Source organism: Rhinopithecus roxellana, chromosome 20 (assembly GCF_007565055.1).
Source record: "Rhinopithecus roxellana isolate Shanxi Qingling chromosome 20, ASM756505v1, whole genome shotgun sequence".
Taxonomy (NCBI): Eukaryota; Metazoa; Chordata; class Mammalia; order Primates; family Cercopithecidae; genus Rhinopithecus; species Rhinopithecus roxellana.
Window position 1 is genome coordinate 37,555,543 of NC_044568.1, and position 22,408 is coordinate 37,577,950.

The 22,408-nt window shown below is 36.0% G+C and overlaps 1 protein-coding gene across 1 annotated transcript in view; it reads left to right on the forward strand.

Moving 5' to 3' along the window:
• CDH8 (cadherin 8) overlaps positions 1–22,408 on the forward strand; it is a 386,466-nt gene that overhangs the window by 192,194 nt on the left and 171,864 nt on the right. Inside the window, exon 5 of the mRNA XM_010378203.2 lies at positions 21,737–21,904. Within this exon, the coding sequence (XP_010376505.1) occupies positions 21,737–21,904 (168 nt within the window). The remainder of the gene's footprint in view (positions 1–21,736; positions 21,905–22,408) is intronic.

Consider the following 22,408-nt stretch of genomic DNA (forward strand, 5'->3'; position numbering starts at 1 on the left):
CATAATTAGTTAATTTTATATATTAATTGCATATATATATATATATATAAAGATTGGAAGATTAGAGAAGGGAGTTAATTAACCTTGGAGACCACTTTTCTTTAAGCCAGAGTTAGTCTCTCATGCATGAGTAGGAATCCACTAAGAGGGCGGAGGTAGAAGGAAGAGGCAAATACTCAATTTGTTTCCTCACAAAGTCAAATTTCAGAAACATCCCTATGAAATAATTTTCTCTGGACTAAAACATGAGGCCATAATTTCTCTTTTTGTGCCAAAAATATTGTTTTTGTGTTTTTTAAAAAGAGTTTGTGCCATATGGACAGGGATCCTGGATAGTTCATGTGAAATGTAACTATCTCTCTGTGCATTGTAGGGCTTAGCACCAGGCCCACCTCATGATAGTTGTTCAAATAATATGTCTAAATGAGCAAACAAACATAGACAGTTAAATCGAGAATGAACATGTTTAGAAAATGGGCTTTTTCAGAAGGATTTTGATATGTTCAATTTCAGATCGCAGGAGATGCTGGATTTAAAAAATGGATGCTTCCTAAAATCTTAGAATATATCTTTTGTCATATTCAATATATCCCAGCATCTGATTATTAGGGAACAGTAGCTATGAGATTGTTGATAACAGACCAGGAACATAAAGATGTGCCTGTAAGTTCTACATAGGACTAGCTCATAACATGTCACCAGTGTGTTCTCTTTAGATGTTTTGTGTCTCTTCTTCCCTTCTAGAAGCAATGACTTCTCATTTATGACAGTGGAATGTAACTCTTGAGTATCCCAGTCTGTTTTATTTTGTTCCAAAAATTAAGGGGAAGGTAGTTACCATTTATTGATCACAAATTTTGGGCCATTTCAATAATTTTCTTAGTAACTATGTGAAGTGGGTGTTATGGTCCTTACTTTGCACGTAAGGAAATAAAACCTCCGGGCAAATTAATTTCTGAGAAGTACCCAGGTAGTAAACTTCAGAGCTGGGTTTTCTGACCACATCTGTCGCATTTCCACCTCTGCTGAATTAGGCTTCCTATCTGCAAATGTAGAGGAATCCAGACAAAGGAAAAGAAGACAGGTACTCTAAACACCTTCATGCTCTCATTTAGATTATTATTTTTTTTATTTTCAATTAAGTGAATTATTTTCAATTAAGCAAATAGATACTTATTAATCATCTCCACTCTCAGGGACAAGATGTGTGGGGTAGAAATACATTTGACCTGATGGAGCTTAAAGAACTGGAGAGATGCCATCATAAAAAGTTATGCCAAAATTATACCAATTGGATATTTTCTTGCTTATTGTCCAAAGTGCCATAAAGGAAACATATAAGGCAATAAGATCATTAATTTATTATTATTTCAATGATTTTATGAAAAGTGGAAAATTAACAGAACATTCTTGAATTAACAGTATCATTAGTTTCAATTCATCTGGATATGGATGATTCAGGAATGTTGGGTACAGGAGTTCAAATTGGAGTCACTTACAAAGAATATTCAGTCTCAAGGGAATCAGTCCTTCGTTCCTTAAAAAGCTGTGAGACTTTCCACTTGGAGTAAAACTCTAATTTAAAAGTCATTTTGAATTTAAGTACTGATCTGTAGGCTTGCTGTTTTTCCCCTTACAATTAGAAAATTGCATGGTTATAATACGAAAATAAATAGATTTTATACACATTCTTTTAAAATAGATATTTGCAGAATAAGTCAATTTTTGAAACTCCTATGGATCTGGTACTATGTTTCAAATAAGTGAAAAAGACACAGTTTTTGAGCTCTCATGGGCAGAAAGTAAGGCGCATATGGCTATATAAATAAAAGAAAGGAGAAGCTAGAAAAGTGATTTAAGGACTATCCTAGAGTCATTTTACAATTTGTGATTATGTGTAATTTGCCATTCAGAATCTTGTGTGATAGTTTTATTATGAGCTAGGCAGTTTTATATCACCATGAGGATCAGAAATTTGGAATTTAGTAAATCAGAGATTATAGTGTTCAGAAGGTTAACAGGGTTGAACTGGTTGGTGAATGCAAGCATAGCTATAATTAGATAGATTTTTTTTATTTTTTATTTTTTATGTATCTGTAGAGTTTCTTTAAAGGTAGTTTTCATGTGCGGTAAAGTTTTATTGTGTGTGACAGAGCACTATTGGAACTTTCCTTCCATTCCATTAACTTTAACATTGTTGCTGTGGTATTATCTATCTTAGAAGCCACCTTTGCACTCTGACCCCTGAGGATCTTTAAAGACAGAAACTGAGATTGCCTAATTGTGCTGTTTATGAACAAATGCATTCATGAGCTGTAAATGAAAATAATAATAAAAAACTGTGTTTACAAAGTGAAACAAACAGTAGATTTTATTTTCTTGCTTTCACTCTCAGCAGAGTATAAATTAGCAATCCCAGACACCAATTGTAATAATAGAAAAGACTTACTATGTGTCAGGGGACAGTAGAGCTGGTGAAAACATTTGGTAATTGAAGTAGCTGGGAATGAAACTTGCTAGACCTTAGTTTTTCCTTTGCCAAATGGGGTCAAGGAAAGAAGTGACCCATACAGTTCTTATACAATTAACGTTGCTCTCTGTATGACTTTAGTCAGTTCATTTGAGTTTAAATCTGACTTGATATCAAAGTGGCATTCTTAACAACAAGGTTTTGCCAACTTTACAAAGTCATACTTTTAAAGTCTTTCCCTTATGGCATAACTGTACAAGATTGTTATTGATCAGATATTGATAAACTGATTATTGATGTGCTACAGGTTGTGTGCTTTTTCTCACTATAAGTAACTTTCCTTAGTTATCCTGTAGTATTTAGAAGAAAGGAACCCACCCTGATCCATCAAGTTTCATTTTCTATCCACGAGTTATACTAAATTGCAATAATCAAATACGAGAATCATCATAATGAAATCTATTCTGAGATCACATCATTTTCTATAACATTGGAAAACAGACTTGGAGAAAGTGTATTTAAAAATGGGAATTGTCTTATTTATATTTCACACGAACTCTAAAGTAATGTGATTCCTATGCCCTGGAAAATGGTTATTGAGGACTGTCATCTAAAGTAACTGAAAAATTGGCTGAAGGAAACAAGCCAAACAAATGCTCTGTTTTACATATAAACTTTAAAAAACAAAACAAAAAAAAAACAAAAACAAAGCTGAGCCTCTGAGTGGTCACTGTTTCTGAGAGAGAGAGGATTCAAGTCTGAAGCAATGTGGTTTGGAATTTCAGGGGAGACAACTTGGTATGTAAAGTTCTGAGTGTGAACTTTGGAGTCACAGTTAGGTTTCACTTCTCTCCCTAACATTTCCTAGTTGCATGACCTTGAACAAGATGTTCCGTATCCCTGAGATTCCATTTCTTTATCTCTAAGGATGCATGATCACAGCTCCTTTCCAGAGCATCTTATAGGGTTCAAGCTGAGATATTCAAAGCACTCCATACATGATTTCCACTCAGCTACTTGAGTTCCTTTCCTGCCAAAGTGAGAAATTTCACTGAAGGGCATTAGCCAAATATTACTGTCTTGAATCGCGCATCTCTCAATTCTGAGTCACATTGTAACTGAAAATTGTTGGTAACATAAGACATTGACTTGAAAACGATTTAGGGTGGAAAATTGAGTCTTGTTTACATTTAATACACAAAACAAATACCAGCCTTATTATCTTGGTGGAGCAGCCCTAGAATATAAAGTATAGGACCAGAGGGGCCAGGCTGTGGGTTCAGACCCACAGCAGCTGAAAGAAAGTGTCATTTTAGAGCCACCCTTTAGCCCATCCACCTCCAGTAGGTCCTGGTTTCTGAACATTTGCTACACCACGTATGGTTGTTACTTTGACAAAGGGCTGTTTCCACTGTGCTGACTGCCAACACCTGTCTCTGAGTCAGTTTGTCTCATTTTTCCATGCAATCATTTCTGTAAATGTCAAGGTGCTGAATTTTCACATGTGCAAATATTTATGTAAGAACGAGAATAAGCACAACAGTAATTTGATCCTAAGGTATTCAGAATGTTTCATAGTCATAAATTAATGACACCACCTAGCTCCCTGTTAAGTAGGGCAGTACTGCTCTGGCTCTTAAGTATTCTGTAGCCAGAGTTTTCTATCTTAGAGGTGGAGAGGCAGGAAAAGTCAGCTCTAATCCTCTATGCATCTTCAGAAGAGGTCTGAAGGGAGTCACTATTTGTATATGTTTGTTTTCATATAGAATTTCTGTCTTTGTCTGTTGTGTGCTTCTATGACAGAATACCACAGACTGGATAATTTATAATGAACAGAAGTTTATTTGTTCACAGTTCTGGAGGCTGGGAAGTCCAAGATCTGGGTGGCAGCATCTGGTGAGGGCCTTGTTGCTGCATAAGACATCAGTTGGCAAAGGGGAGAAGGGAGGGCAAGAGGGAGAGACAAAACAGGGCCAAACTCATCTTTTTATAAACAACCAATTCCTGTGATAATGGCATTTATTCTTTCCTGGGAGCAGAGACCTCGTGGTCTAATCACCTCCTAAATGTCCTAATTCTTAATACTGTTACAATGGCATCTAAATTGCAACATGAGTTGAAGAGGGAGCAAACATTAAAACCATAAAAATTCTGGCTGGACGCGGTGGCTCACGCCTGTAATCCCAGCACTTTGGGAGGCCGAGAAGGGCAGATGACGGGGTCAGGAGATCAAGACCATCCTGGGTAACATGGTGAAACCCGTCTCTACTAAAAATACAAAAAAAAAAAAAAAAAAAAGGCTGAGGCAGGAGAATGGTGTGAACCTGGGAGGCATCTCTTGCAGTGAGCCAAGATCATGCCACTGCACTCCAGCCTGGGTGACAGAGCAAGACTCTGTCTCCAAAAATAAATAAATAAATAAATAAATAAAAATAAAAATAAAGTAAAAATTTCTTTATTTTTTGATGGGACACCTTCTTTTTAAATTTTTATTTTCTTCTTATTATTTAAAATTTCATGGGTACATATAGTAGGTGAGTATATTTATTGGATATATGAGGTGTTTTGATACAGGCATGTAAGTAAAATAAGCACATCATGGAGAATGGGGTATCCATCCCCTCAAGCATTTATTCTTTGAGTTACAAACAATCCACTTACACTCTTTATTTTAAAATGTACAATTAAGTTATTATTATTGATTATAGTCACTCTATTGTACTATCAAATAGTAAGTCTTACTGATTTTTTCAACTTATTTTCTAGACATTAACAATCCCCACTCCCTCCCCAGCCCCTCACTACCTTTCCCAGCCTCTGGTAACCATTATGTTCATGGGTTCAATTGTTTTGATTTGTAGATTCCACAAATAAGTGAGAACATGTGACGTTTGTCTTTTTGTGCCTGGCTTATTTCACTTAACATAGTTACATCTATGTCGTTGCCAATGACAGGATCTCATTCTTTTTTATGACTGAATAGTGAGCTACTGGTGGAAATGTAAATTAGTGCAACCCCTGTGGAGAACAGTTTGAAGGTTTCTCAAACAACTAAAAATTGAGCTACCATCTGATCCAGCTATCCTACTGCTGGGTATATTCCCAAAAGAAAGGAAATAAGTATATTGAAGGAATAGTAGCACTCCTCTGTTTGTTGGAGCACTGGTTACAATAGCTAAAATTTGGAAGCAATGTAAGTGTCCATTAATAGACGAATAGACAAAGAAAGTGTAGTGGATATACACAATGGAGTACTATTCAGCCATAGCAATTTTGTTCCCCCTGTAACTGATGGACTACATTATTTTATTTTATTTTATTTACATTTATTTCTTTTATTTTTTCTTTTCTATTTTCTTTATTTTTTAAAAAATGTTATTTGATTTTATGTTAAGTTCTGGGATACATGTGCAAGACATGCAGGTTTGTTGCATAGGTAAATGTGTGCCATAGCGGTTTGCTGCATCTATCAACCCATCACCTAGGTATTAAGCTCCATGTGCATTAGCTATTTATCCTGATGCTCTCCCTCCCTCCAATCCCTGACAGACCCCAGTGTGTTTTGTTTCCCTCCCTGTGTCTATGTGTTCTCATTGTTCAGCTCCTACTTATCAGTGAGAACATGCAGTGTTTGGTTTTCTGTTCCTGAGTCAGTTTGCTGAGGATGATGTCTTCCAGCTCCATCCATGTCCCTGTCAAGGACATGATCTTGTTCCTTTTAGCCGTAGCAATTTATTACAAGCTCATAAAGGAAAAAAAGTGTTCATGCATTGAGCCATTGAAAAATATTTAGAAATACTAAGAGACTATTATGTGCCAGGTATTGTTCTAGGGGCTGGGTAAGCAACAATAAACAACAACAAAAAATCAATTAGTTTATTGTCTGTCTGCTCCCACTAGAATACACATGGACAAAGACTTTAATGGTTGGGTGGGGAAGAATAGGAGTGCCAACAGAGATTGGTTATTATTTTGTAAATGTTGGTCAGGGTTGGCTCATTAATAATTTGACGTTTGAGGAGAGGTATTACAATGCTGTTTTTACCAAGGAGGACAGGATCAGGGAGATGAAGTGACTTGCTGATAGTCACACTGTATATGATGTGTGCCCGGGATATAATAGCTGTTGGGATTCTAAGTTTAGGACTGATCTTTTGCAATGCGGAAAGATGAAAATCACTTTTATCTAGTCTTATGGTATTTATCAAAGTGCTCAGGGGAGTAAACAAGGCATTAGTCATATATTTTAGTGTGGGAAGATGGGGCAGGAATACCTTTATAGAAAAGAGAATGCTCAAAGCCGTGGCAAATTTTGACAAAGAGGGGCAGGCAAGGTAGATGCAAAAATTAAGAACAAAAGCACATCTAGAAAACAAATTTGGTGTGATGATTGTTATAACAGAGTGAAGCAAGACACAATAGGAAGGTCCAAAATGGGAGGGAAGAAATTTGCCTTTTAGCAGCAGTTGCTCACACTTGCCTTCTCATTTGAACTGTGAGCTATTTCAGGTCTAGAGAACTATACCTCATCTGTCTTTATATCTCCAACCCTTAGTGCCTGTCTCATTAAAAGTGCTCTCTCCATGGCCATTAATTGGAATCACATTATCTAGCCTTATGCAAAGTTGGGGAATTAAGGAGGGTGGAAGGTGACAACATGACTTCACTTCTCTTTCCCTGCCATGGGGCGCTAAGAAATCAGAGTTAAGTTTGGAGTATTTGACAGAGGTAGCACAAGTATGAAAAACCATTATGAAAGAAAGCTTAATTCATTTATCATCTGTCCGATTTACTCACCTAAGATTTCTTTGGATACTAAGTCCACTCACAGTCGAAATGGAAACCTAGAATTCCTTCATCATATCAGATCATTTGCATACATGAAGATCTTCAGGCTTATTTTGTATTTTCCTCTAAATATATAAAGCAAATACAATAAAACTACGTTCACATGTTGGGAATATGAAATAATAAGACAAACAGCTATGGGAACAATGGCTGATTGATAGGTTCAGAAAGAATCAACAACATCCTCTTATCTTTGGAACCCTTTGGAGCTATCACATGGCAACGATTCCCAGCAAAAGAGAAACGAAAAAAAAAAAAAAGTTAAAGATCTTGATAATCACCAGTAAAATCTGCCTGTCTACGACACAATATATTTTGATGTGTTCTATGGGATCTCAGGAAATGTATTTTTTCAGTGAGGATGGACAAAGAATTACACTATTGCTTAAGGGGAGAGCTATTTTAATTAAAGTTAGAATATTCTAGATTCCAACATCATTTACTAGCATTGTGACCTGGAGTAAGTCACTTATTGTGCTGTACTTTCAAGAAGCAGGAAAAGTATATATTTCAGACAACTTTATATGAATTTCCTGATTTAATCCCTTGATCATTTTAGTGACAGAAGATTAGTGTTTTTCATTAACAAGTCAGGGACTTCATGATGAGAAAGGATTAGTGACTTATTCAAAGTTACCCAAAACATAAATGTCAGATTTGAAGACACATTTATGCTTTTGTTCTAGCCCACAATTGTTTTGTCTGCATACAGTGATTTTTTCTTTTTTTTTGTTGAACTTTATATGCACGTATATAGGTTACTTCTAGAGATGGTATTTTGTTCAGCATTACACGGCAAAAATGTCATGTGCTAGTAATAGCTGCAAGTTTCTCAGAAATCAATCAGGGACTTGCATTCTTTGTGTTGTAAGAAGCACAAAAACAGAAAACATAAACAGATAAACCTCAGGTTCTGTAATTACCATGAACAACGAAGAGTTTGAGGGAACCAATCTTTTATCAACAGTGGGTATCTTTGCTGCAGAGAATCTTATGGAGACCCCCCCTCTACCCACCAAGCCTAAAGCTTGACAAATAGGAGGTAATCAGCGAGTGTTTATTGAGTTGAATTCAAGGAAGCAGACAGTTAGGAAAGGTGGAACTTCAATATCCACTTATTCATGCGTTCACATGCCAAATATGTTTTCCTATAATGTGTATCTTCCCTTAGATTCATTGGAACAAAAACATTCAAAGAAAGGGCACACACTGCAAGGAGGCAATGGAGAATGAGAAGAGACTGATAAGAATCAGGAAGTGTAAGGCAAGGGAGAGTCATATAATCTTTAAAGATCTAGAGAAAGATAAATAAGATTACCTATTTGTTATAGAGTTAATTTTAATATAAAGAACAAAAAGCACAAGCCACTTAATGTGTTTGGAGAAACACTGCTGTGATGTATTTTGACAACTGTCACTAAGGGTACAATAGACCTGTAACAACCTGCTCTTACTAACCCTCTGTTTAGTAACTCTCTATTAACTGGAGCATCAACCTCACTTTCTGTTCTAAGTGTTTTTTGCCTCTGGCTTCCCTGCAAGGAAGGTCAGATTCAGCCTCTTGTTTATACAGATCTAATTATCTCTGTCCTGGAGGGACATAGAGATCTATTCCCCTCTGCTTGCCTCTTTATCTTGGGACATAATCACACCGAGATTGCAAGTTTCCTAAACAGCCTGAGCTAAGTGTAGTTAAAATGTGGTCTATGTGCATAAGGACCACTAGTAATGAATAGCTCCTGCAGATTACACATATTTGTCTTATTTTGTCTACAAATATCACTCTCTCTGTTTTATAAAGGGAAAGGCTGGAACCAGAAAGCCAATACATTGTGGTGACTGTTTGCTGTGTTTCATAACACCTGTGCAACTTGCAATATAGTCCCCTGCCTCCACACTTAGAATGTAGAGATTATGAAGCCAGCTTTCTTCTCTGTCTTTTTCACTGTATCCTTAGTGTCTGAAACAGTGTTTGATATGCAGCAGGTGCTTGATAAACACTTATGGAATGATGGACTCATTCCTTCTCAGTGGCTAAGTATGTCCATCCTGCTTCTTTTCCTTAATCCGTATAAAATAGAACCCAAGATTTTATGTGCCACCCACCCTCTTAGGTGTAGGAATGGGAGCTGAAAAGTGTTGACTACATGAGTACAAATACATTCTTTTGGAAAATATAAAAACATAAAGAAAAAATGCAAAATGAGAACCGGTGATTATAAGCAAAGGGGAAAATGAGGTGCAATGTTGAGCCAACAGCTCATGCTATGTCTTGCACAGACAGTGATCTGCTGAACCAGGAATCCTGCAGCAGCATTGTCTGAGAAGAGGCATAAGGGGAGGAGGAGGAGGAGGGAAATTCTATTTTCAGAGATAAATGTGAGGAAAGAGGCAAGTCACTGCACTGGGAAGAAAGAGAGCCTGCACCCCCAAAGAAGAATGTAGGAGGATTTCAAAAACAGAACTTGTGGAATGCAACAAAAGGGTCAAGGAGGGTATTGCCTTGAAAGGAACAAAAGGAGTGGTGAGAAGATTATCCAGGGTTAGTTGTGAGATCTGTGTCCTTTGAATTACTGTGAAAGAATCAAGTCGTCAGAATTTTAAGTGCCTCTAGCATGTAACTCCGCTCAGTACTTGAACACCTTTCACTTTTGTGTATCTCAGTGTTTTATAAGCCTCTTTGGCTGACAAAGAAAAACCAGGAGAAGCATGACAGTGGTAGAAAGCCCTGGAAAGTATGTATGTATGTATGTATGTGTGTGTGTGTGTGTGTGTGTGTGTGTGTATATATATATATATCTCGGTCTAGCTTCTGAGTCCTACTTTGAGGGGAATTTAGACAAGTCATCAGTCTATGTTCGATGGTCCTTGTGACTGCTACTGTAATTAAATGAAGACACTCCCTCCCTGGTCAAAGATCTCTCATTGAAATAGTTGTGCTTTTCTGCCCTGTTTTAAAGCAATGGAAGCAATTATTGTCCCTGTCTGTACAGCTTTGTGCAGTCAGAGTTATGCAATTACACCAACAATGTAGTCTTAAGGGTTGTGGTAGTAGTAGTTATTGTTGTTGTCATCCTAATATTGATCAACTAATTATTATTTTATATTATTATCGGCTAAATAGTTTTTAATGTGTTTATCTTTAATAATCATCTTTTAAAAATATTTTTGAGTAAGCACTGTCTTCATATAGCAGAAGAAAACTCAGGGACTCAGAGAAGTTAAGAAAATTGCCCAGGCTGTTTACAGCAACCGGAAATAAAAAAGCAATAAATCCAACCCATTGTGTCATATCAAACCTGGGCTCGTAAAACACTACTTGTATTACTTTTGTATAGTGGTAGGCCGTGATCAGCATGACATGCCATGATTGATCATGTCTGATTGCTCAATCAGATGTACTATGTCTGATACACATAGTTTACCAGTCATATATACTATGATCAATCAGACATACTATGTCTGATTGATATCTAGGCCTTTGAAGCATGACAGGCATTAGGACCGCATTAACATTTGGGGATAACATTAATTCAATTAAAATTTGTTTTGAGTACCTATTATACTCTGCAGGTGATGTCAGGTGCTATTTTGTAAGTCTCAGGTGGGTGTTTCTATGTCTGTTTTGTGGATGAGGAGACTGAGGTTCTAAGAATTGAAAATTGTCACTAAATTGTATTTAGATTCAGGTCTGAATTCTGCCTCCATTTCTTAGTAGGTAACTCCAGGACCAGTGCCCCATTCTCTCTACAACTCTGCTCTTCTCTTCTGCTTAAGTTCTGAATTGCTAGGAGAAAGCATCCAATTTTGTAGTGACTTTCACTTTGCTTTTTTAAACCACCCATACTTATTATATGTATAATTAGTTATTGGAATTATGGCTTAAGGAAAGAATAGTGCCATCATGTTCTTCACAGAAATAATTCCACTTGATTGAAGAGTCTCTGGAAATGTTTTCATTTAGGAAAAAAGAAATTTCACCTTAATTCTGAATAGGAATAATTGGAAGTATTTCAGTGTAACTCTAAATTGGCAATTTAGGTAGCATCAGTCATTGGCTAGCCATATGTTGGTACTTGAAATGGTGGCCTACGTAGAATTATTTAACAGGGAATCCAAGAGCTACAGAAGTAACTGTCTATACGAAGTCACTATGCATGTTGGGAGTAAAAATATAGAGATGGGATATAATAGTTAATTCACTTGCAGGGATTTCATATGTTATTCCATATGGATATGGATATAGAGATGACTGCGATCTACACAGGGGGATAATTAAGAAGTTGTAGTTTTTTTAGTCTAAGAATATGCTACATTATAAAACAGGAAATTCACATGTAAGGAAGTAATTTTTACACATTCAGATAGTGGAATGATCCTCAGCGGTCTGATTTAAAGCTTTCAAGCCTGCTGTTCTATAGCAACAATTTCCAAGCATAAATAGGGCAGGGAATATAGATGTTAATATATAAAACCTATATGACAGAGCCATGACTTAATATGAGTCAAACAGACTCGTATTAAGATGCTGGGATAACATAGAAGGCGATTGTTGGACAAATATCTTACTAAGCATTTTGCAGAGATATTTTTTGGCAAAGGAGGGAGTATGTTATTTTCTACATTCTTTTTATCAGACATGAAGTTTCTAGGCAAATTAAAAAATATTTTATAATTAAGATTCTAAAGACCAAGATTTGGACCTCACAGCTGCAGGCTGTGGGACCTTGTCCAAGACCTTTCTCATTGCCAGGTCATATTCTGAATTCCTAACATTCATGTGATAATATATTTTCCTCTGTGGAAAATGAATTGTTTTCCTATCAACTCTTATAGGAGAATTTGCATGTCATAACTATATATGTGCCAAGAGAAATAAATAACTATGAAACTTCAAAAATAGCAAGTAACACCAGAACATCATTCATTGATAAAGCGTGTATATCAAAGAAGTTGTTTTTTCATGAATTCATCCCCAAGTAATTATATTCATGAAATATTTCTAGGATACATAGCTCATCAGCACCACCCTTTTTTGAGTATTCCTGAGAATATATGAAATATTAGAACACTGCCCTACAAATTTATATTGAGACATTTAATTAATACTTCAAAGTCAATTATGGAATGAATAAAATATCTACAGAAACAATGAGAACCCCTGTGTTCTTCAGTCTATAAAACACACACACCTCACTAGCATTAATGTAGTGCTATGTCCTTCTTCTGGCAAACCAGCATAACCTCAAGATATGACTCAGGCTGTGATGGAATGAAGTAGCCCTTGAGCCTTAAAGCAGTAAAACTTGAAGTCAAATACTGCCACACACACGCCCACCCTCCCACCAGACACACACACTTAGTGGCTCTGTGATTGTGTGACAATATCTGGATGTCTCCAGTCCCTGGAGACATGGCAATTACTAATATTTTTCAAGTGGTTGCATGCTCCAAGGCTGAGGCCCTGAACCAGCAAGCTTCAATTACCATTTTTTTTCTCTCTCTTTCTTCTTCCACCTTCATTCTCCCCTATCCTCTCTTTTTCTGTTGTAGTATTTTCATCCCTCTTACATTTGTTGAATAACCTATAATATGCCAGGGATTACATTAGGTTCTGGGCATACAAGGATAATTATGCCATGGCTTTCATACCCATTAATTTGCTAGCAGGATAGGTTGAAATAGAGGAGGTGGTGAAATGGAAAGAAACATAAAAACAAATGCTATGGGGAAGTTTCTAGCAAAGGTGCATACAATTGAAAGGAAGAGAGCCATTAGTCCTACTTGGGAAGACTTCTTGGCAGCTGAAACATCAGAGCTGGGACTGAAAGGATGCATAGAATTTTAAGAGGTCTAGGAAAGAGTAAGGGTGTTCCAGACTGTATTAGCCACACAAAATTGTGGAGGAATCAAAGTATATGGCAAATCGAAAGAAAGGGAAGTGCTTGGAAAATCAAAGGCATATGCTGTGTAGACTGCTATAGTAAAAGATGTTTGGGGACAAGTCAAGTAAAGATTTGAATAAGAGAAAAATCACTTTGTTACCTGGAAATCACTGTGGAAGCATTACTTTTTTGAAACTGGTGAGAGCTGTTCACATCTTGTAGTAGATTTTCTGAATATAAACTTTGTTTCTAATTTTAAAAATAGCATAAATATTTGCTGATTATCATAACCACTGAATTAATACCTAAATTTCATCTGACATCTGTATATATGTATGGTTGTATGCATTTATAAAACCTAAGTAGAAAACATGCATGTATTTACATATGTATGAATCTATATATCATATATGAACATATATGTTTCTACAAAGAAATACAAAGTTTATCTACACTTATATGTATATATTTACAGCTATAAGCATGCATATGTATATGTGTATGTTTATAAAATATATATCCTGTGTGTATATATATTATATATATAAAGTAGAAAATAAAACATTTGCCTTTTTACTTATCATGTAATAATACCAAACAATAATACTGAGTCTAAACTCTTGATTGCAATTAATAACATTTTGTATATGAGATCAGTGAGCCTCTGGGAATTTCAGTGACCTGCCCAAGATCACATGGCTGGTAATAATTCTACAAAAATAATTTCTCTTTTAGCTAACTCCAGAGCCCATTCTCTAAGCACAGATCTGTGCTTTTTGTTATAGACAGTTGAGAAATATGGGAGGGACACTTCCAGTGCCTGCACTAAAACATATCAAGCTATCTTTGGGTGTAGTTATTTCCAAGGTTTTATATGCACAATATAATGCAGGCTAATCATGACATACATAATTTAAAATAATATTAAAAATTATTATAGTGTACTCATTTGTAATAGGCTCTTTATAACTGTTTTTAATGTCTGCTTAATATTGTATGCCTTTGATCTCTATAACCTTAACCACTACCTTAATATTTTTCTTGTTATTATTTAAATTGCTTTTCTTTTAAAAAAAATTGTACAGAAAAGTGAACATCTAAAACTAAAAATATGAGTAACCAGGAGAAAATAAAATTTATGATTTTCTTAGAATAAGTTCTTAGTTTAAAAAGTACTGGTCAAAATGTGTAAACAAGCTTTCGATTGCTGATTCGCTTGATGAGTTGTATTTCCAAACGGACTGTTATATTTTTAAAAAGCACGAGAAATGTGTAAGAGGCGATACAGTTTCTCCAAATTCAGGCCAATCTATCTATATGTCTATTTGTCTGTCTATCTCTCTATTTCTCTATCTCTTTATTTCTCTGTCTATCTATCTATCTATCTATCTATCTATCTATCTATCTATCTATCTATCTATCTATCTTCCTCTATAATATCTCCCTTATCTATCTAAATCATAAATTATTAGTCACAAAGAAAGGGAAATGCTGTTTTCTTTCAGCCTTATAGAGGCCGAATTATTTTCTAATGTGTTTATCTAAGTGTTGCATTTTTTTTCTTTGCAGTATATCTGTGCAAGTTTGACATTGTTGTGATTCTGTTATTCAGTGGTAAGGTGGGCGTGTGTGGAAGTATGTCTGGTTATAAATACTTTATTCTTCATAACGGGTAGCATGTAGTATAAATCACATAGCTAGCAGAAAGTATGGCTGCAGTACATGACTCCCCCACTTATAAAAGGATTGTTTCTTATAACCTTTCATCACTTAACCTCATAAGTAAAAGACCCCTTTTCACAGATAATAAAATGATAATTGCACTATTGAATTGGAAAGGGTTTTTGGGGATAACAAAGCTAGTGGTTTCATAACTAGGATAATGTGTTCAACAAGTCTTATTCAAAAGAGGAGTCTAGCACAGCATTTTATATCAACTGCAATCTTTGAACAGCACAATCTGGGAGACCCGTGAAGAGTGAATTACAGTAATCAGCCTTCAAAATGACAAAAGAGTCAATCAGCATCCCCTTGCCTTTCTTGTGAAGCCTCTCAATCTGGTGATATCACAGAAATTATAAAAAGAAATCTTCGTGACGGATACAAAATGCTTCTCAAATGATAACGCCAAAGACAATGGGAAGAAAAAAGAACACACACACAAGTTTAATGTTTTTGAGATGACTGAAGCTGGATTCTAATCAGAAGTACTCCCTGGATGATGAGACATAAGAAACAGCTGTTGAGCAGTGAGAGGAACTTAGGCCAGTCTAGGATTTAAATTCTTAAACTCCTGAACCAGGAAAATCTCGATTTGATTGAATAACATAAAGATAAAATCATGTCTTAAATACAGGAGAATCAAACACATCAGTCTGTTCACAGCAAGGTAATGAATGTTGGTTTCAAACAAGATGATCCTCCTTTTCCTCGTAATTCTTCTACTAGAATTCACCCCCTAATCTTCTTCTACTCCCCAGTGCCAGGTTCAAATTTCCATTGAATTAACTTCCTGGAGAATGGAGGGTTCTCATTAATTGAATTCTCTTATTTGCTTGAATTTTCAAAATGAAATTCCAGGGAAACTTCTAATGTATAATCGATTGCATTCTCTCATCTGGAAATGCTATGCAGCCTAAGCTACTGAGACTCCAGGAGGGCTGGGTAGCCCTGAACATCAAGTGTGATTTTTTCCTTTTCAAAATTACAAAATGTTATAACCCCCCATTTTCAAGGAAAAAAAGTTTGTCCGAGGGATTTTCTCTTGTTAGTCCAAGGCTAGCTGATTATGAAAGGGTCTAAATCTAAATCCTAGAACCATTACTGTTGGAAATTTATAAAAGTCAAAAATAAAAGATGTGATCTGATAATTTTATCAACTGAACAGTCTTATCCTTGAATTTCTATGCTGGAAAAAATGATCTAAGTTGTTTTCTTTATTGTGAGGTTGTTGATCAAGTATCCACATCAAGAATTTTACTAATTGCTTCTGAAGAAAGCATTTTATCCTTTGGCTTCTCCCAAACTTGAAACCCCTAACTTGTCACCACATTGGTATAATGGAAGCTTAAACTTATGCTAGCTTCTGAACATGTTGCTGAGTGTTGACAATATGTGACCGTAAGCATGCTAGGGACATGGACACTACTCCTGCTTGACTATTTATGAAAAAAGACAGACACGGTTTATGTCTTGGGCAATGGGGCGTTAATAAAGTAGCACCATCAAAATTTGCTTTAAATGAGTTTATTTTGGCAAATAGTGAGTCAGAATCTTCTCTCTGGCTTTTTAGAATAAAAGGTGAAAATGGTTAAGAAATATCGTTTTATTGAAGATTTAAGTCTTTTTTAGCATTCACAGTTCAAATTTTTTAACTTCTCAAATCTGAGAATTTAAATCCTTCTCAAATTTGAAAACAGTCTTGCCTAATTACTATAGTTTGTGCTCTGTATTATGTGGTGTTTCATACCAAATAATGATTTTTAAAATAGAGGAGTCATCTGTTGTCCATAATTTTGTTTATTCATGAATTTGTTTTATTGGACACAGAGTTTCTTGTCAAGCACATTTCTTTCCTTAAAAGAAACATCCTGAAGCTGCTCGTGCTTGGGAGATATGTTAGCCAAAGCAGGAGAAAAGAAGTAGAAGGGAATAGTAAGGCTATTTTCATCTTCTATTTTAGGAGCTTGTCAATATCTTGAAGTATCTATGGAAGTGAAATACATTGTGAATAGGAATAGTAAAGTTAAGTAATATGTGTAGATAAGCCCAACACAAAGAGAAAAATAAGAGGATCCAGGGCAATTGTGGTTTCCCCTATTCTGCCTTTACAGCTACAAAATAGCATAAAAGGGGTTCCAAAAATTCTGTCTTGGATTTTTTAATGAGTTTCTGCTAGTCGTGGGGTTGAGACTAGAGGCAGTGGACTCAGGAAAGCAAGAGCTGTTCATTATTCAGTTTGAACTGAAGCCAATTAACTGTGCTGCATGTTCTAAAGAAACCTTGGAGAGACTCCCTACTCGCCTTAGAAATCAGAAAACCTACTCCCGATGTTGTAGAAGAAAAGAGGAGATGCAAAGACTCTCAGAGGTGCAGCTTCCCAGTGGGGCCATCTTGATCAACTCACTTAAATGAATAGGTATTGCTCTCATTTTACAGGTAAGAAAACAATCTGCCCTGCCTTCTTAAGGAGCAGGCCTGGACCTTAGTACATTATTACATTGAAGTACTTTTGAACTATAGATGTCTGTGTAAGAGTAACATGTGGGCAAAATGTTTGTTACTTGGACAGAGTCCCAGTTTTGTAACCACATATTTTAGGATCTTGTCAGGAAAGAGGCAATCGAGGAGAATTTAACCAAGGGATGTTGACAAAGGTATGGCCCAGTTAAGAGAGATCTTCATGGAAGAATGCAACACCAGATGCTAACAATAGAAGTACCATCAAGACTCCTAGACCTTAAGGAGCAAAGGAAGGTGGCAGTTATTGGACACTAGATAGAATTTTACTTCAATGATATCTCTAAATAATAACCTGAGTGGCCAAATACAGGAATAAAGTCTTTGTAGGAGTCTTTGGGGGAGTCATTTGCACAACCTCCCAGGTTAATGTGTGTTGGTGGAGTCTAACAAAAAGCCAGAGAGTAAGGGAATTAATTGAGGCAATCTATTAAGGCCACCCTTCCATGCCAACACTGGGTGGATAGGGCTGGGCAGTGGACTTGTAGGAGCAATTGTAGAATATTCTGTACTCTTACCACCATTCACATAAACATTGAAAAGTCTGGCTGGGAAAGGGAAACAGTATGTTTGGGTAACTACTGTGTACCAAGAACTTGGCCTGAATTATCTCACATCATCCTGGAATATCCACAATGAGAAGCTGGTTATTATCTCTGTTTGAGAGGATATGGAGTTTTGATGAGTTTAATAATTTATTCATGGTCACAAAGTTGGTAAGCTTAAGACTAAGACAAAAAATGCAAACTTGCTTGATTTCAATTATGAGGGGAACATTGATAAGAGGAATCAAACTCGAAAATATTTCGTTGACGCTTGAACAACACAAGTTTAAACTGTGAGGGTCCACTTACATGTACGTTGTTTTCAATAAATATTTTGTAAATTTTTCTGAGATTTTCAACGATTTGGAAAAATTGACAGATGAACTAGGTAGCCTAGAATGTTAAAATCATTAAGAAAAATGAATGTCATGAATGCATAAAATGTGTGTAGATACTATTATTACCAGAAAGAGCGTTCTTGGATGTCGTGCAAGAAAGAAATCAGGGCAAGTCTGTAGAATAGTGAAAGCAAGTTTATTAAGAAAGTAAAGGAATAAAAGAATGGCTATTCCATAGACAGAGCAGCCCTGGGGTTGCTGGTTGCCCATGTTTATGTTTATTTCTTGATGATCTGCTGAGCAATAGTTGGATTATTCATGCCTCCCCTTTTTTTAGACCATATAGAGTAACTTCCTGAAATTGATGTGGCATTCGTAAACTGTCATGGTGCTGGTGGGAGTGTAGCAGTAAGGACGACCAGAGGTCACTCTTGTCGCTATCTTGGTTTTGGTGGGTTCGGGCCAGTTTCTTTACTGCAACCTGTTTATCAGCAAGGTCTTTATGATCTGTATCTTGTTCTGGCTTCCTATCTCATCCTGTAAATTAGAATGCCTTAACTGTCTGGGAATGCAGCTCAGAAGGTCTCAGCCTTATTTTACCTAGCCCCTGTTCAAGATGGAGTTGTTCTGGTTCACAAGCTTCTTACACTATTCTATTTATATGTTAATTGACTGTGTTATCAGAAAGGTTTGTGGTCAATAGTAGCTTATTAGCAGTTAAGTTTTAGGGGAGTCAAAAGTGACACATGGATTTTCAACTGCACGTGGAGTCAGTGCCCCTAACCTCCTGTGTTGTTCAAGAGTCAACTGTGTATGCATCTTAGGTAGCATGAAGCTGCTTACCTCAATGCGGGAGGGTAAAAAGACTTTTGCAATTGATGAAGTCCCATGCAGCATTTCTTGTTCTATTTGATAAACAAGGTTCTCCACTGCGATGCTTCACTCATATTCTGATCTAACTCGTAGACACTAACCCAAAGGTGTTATTTCCAAGTGAGTAAAAAAACTGTTTTAATTCCAAAGGCCTGAGAGACATCACAGTTTTGTTTTATTTTACATTTTCACTTTCACAACATATAAAAGAAATGATGAGAATAATACATACCAATCTTTTTTTGACTGGGAGAAGTTGCAGGAGTTCTTTCACGCAGGTAACCTGAAAAGTCTCATGCATAGACCTCACCTCGTCAACTTTCTTGAAAAATATTGCTGCCTTCCTTGGAGAATGACGTTATTTTGCTCTGATTGTTAGAAGCTCCATGTCAAATTCCAAAGTCCAATGAGTGGCATAATCGGTGATGACCTTAGAATGTGGTGGTACAAGCATTCATGTAAATGTCACGGGAGGAAAACAATGTTCTTATCTTTTTTACTGAAAATCTGAGCCCTAATGAAAATATTCTAGGTTATAAAAATGTATATTCATAGCAGATTAGCTATCTTGGTATCTCAACATGCTAATATAATGAGGTTTTGTTATCTTTGTTGCTGTGTTTTTCTTATCTGTTTGTTTTCTTCTCAAAAATGCCTCACAGTGATCTAAATCTGAATGGTTGATATATTTCTACTTTTCTTTCTGTTTTTATTTTTAACTATATAGGTATGATCTATGAGTTATATTATGATGTGATCAAATCCGGAAACAAAGCGTTGCATTGAAAAATATCATCATAGTATTACAAATGTTTGCAAATAAGCAAGGTTATCTAATTCAGTGCTCTCTGAATGGGAAGTCCTATTATTAAATTGTGTCAGAGTCTAATGAAGTGTATAAGAACTCACAGTTCTCCCCAGAGCCTGCTCCTTGTGTAGGTGCATTGTATTTCCCTGGTCACTCTTGGGACTCATTTGCTACTTAAATGATTCAGGGACTTGAACTCCTTGCAATGCTTTTACAGACAGATGATTGAAATAAACCATATGAATTTAAAAAAAAAGAATTACAACTTCAGAAGTGGCCAAGGCAATGGCTCAGCTTTAATTTGAATTGAACATGTATGGTGCCCCTGGGTTAGAAGTGAAGGGGTTAAATTATCTTTCATCTGGATGTCTTCCTTTTACCTTGACCAGAAATGTAACGCACATCAATTGAATAGAAGTATTCTGGACTAGTCAAAACAAGTTTTATTATGGACATTTAGCAATATGGGTAAGGGGCATCTTATGACATAGAGTTAAGTAAAAATGCAAGAAATAAAAAAATACAATATTATCATATGAATATATCTGTCAGTTGTGTGACATGGGAAAATATGAAATACCTGCAACATTTATCAATATGAGAATGCCTTAACCACGTCTAGTCTAGTAGATTGTACAGTGAAAAATTATGCAACTGTAGGAAGTAATGAGGTGAACTTCAACCCAGTGATGAGGAAGTTTTTAAAAAACATCTCCTGTGAGAAAGAGAAAGTCTCAGAATGCTGCCGACGTCATGATCATGTCTGTGGTTAAATGTTTATACACACATTTCTGTGTGTGTGCATATCATGGCCTTGTAATTTTGCACCTCAAAATGTCAGCATTATCTATGAAAAAGCTATGTGGAGGTAGAGAGAGAGAGCTAAATAAGGATTTTTGATTTTCAAAATAACTTCAGGAGGATCTAAGCAAATTTTGGATCTTTAACAAGGGTATTAAATTACCAGTGAAACAGACAGACAAGCCCACATAAAACCCTGAATATATGTCAGAAGAAAAAGCATTAAGATTTGAGCAGTGATTATTTTATTGTATTTTATGTAATTTTATATTGTGTTCACCTTTTCCTATATCTTCCTATTTTTCTAAACTATTTGCTACACTTTTACAAAGAGAAGATGTATCTAAACAATTAAAATATAAATATAGTTGAACAGTAGATCAGAACTTAAGACACTTGACTATATTCTGATTGTTATTTTATTCATCTGAGTTGATTCTAATGATGCATTTATTTATTTCATCTCTCTAATGTATTTGTGAACTTCAGAATAATTTATCTTTGGCCTCATAGCCTTCAAGCTATTTGTGTGTTTACTCCTCTTTTAGGGGAATTGGGATCTGTGATAAATTGGAGGATTCTTTCACTTCCAGGGTTTTCTGGGGTGAACGAGACAGTGTTCTGATATACTTTATAATTTGGTAGGCAAGGGATGTCATTCAGTTTACTTTCTAATATGTATTTTTGCAAGTTCTTTTTTATACATTATAAAACACATTTTTGCAAATTATCTGTAAATGTCTATGACCACAATCTTTCTCATTGATATAACAGGCACACACCGATCAAATGTCAGAAGAACACAGAAAATTATCTGAGTAGGGACTTGGTGTATGCTTGTGTGTTTCTGTATGTGGTGTGTGAGATTAATACTTTCATTTTTTATTTAGCTCTCTGACTGAAAGCCACTCTTGCGTTTTCCCCCTCAGCTATTATAAAAACTGCCCTTCCCAACATGGACAGAGAAGCCAAGGAGGAGTACCTGGTTGTTATCCAAGCCAAAGATATGGGTGGACACTCTGGTGGCCTGTCTGGGACCACGACACTTACAGTGACTCTTACTGATGTTAATGACAATCCTCCAAAATTTGCACAGAGTAAGTTAATTTCCTGCGCTGGGTGAGAATCTTGGTATGATGTTTCCATTGGAATTTATATTATAACTTTTAGTCATATTTAAAAACCTGACAGCACCTATTGAGTGGCTTATTATGTGCCAGGTATGGCATGATTTTGGTACTAAACTTATTCCCATTTTACAGATTACAAAGTAGTTGATAACATTTCCAAACATCAAGCATATAGTAAGAATTAGAACCAGTATGTCTGACTGCAAGCTGTGCACTCCTTTCTCTTTTGCACACTAGCTCTCTTTATGAAAGCTTGAGAGGATGATGAAAATAAAGCTCAGATATTGCTCTGTTATTAGCACCATTGTTTTATAAAGGAAATCAAATATCTAGTGCCCAAGGTAGGAAAGACAAATATGCAGTAGGCTTGCTGCAAAACGTACACTCCTTCTTCCTGCAACTGGGAGGACATCAGTAAGACTCTACTCTTCCCTGCTAAAGCCATGCTCTCCCTTGGAAATTTCAACAGCA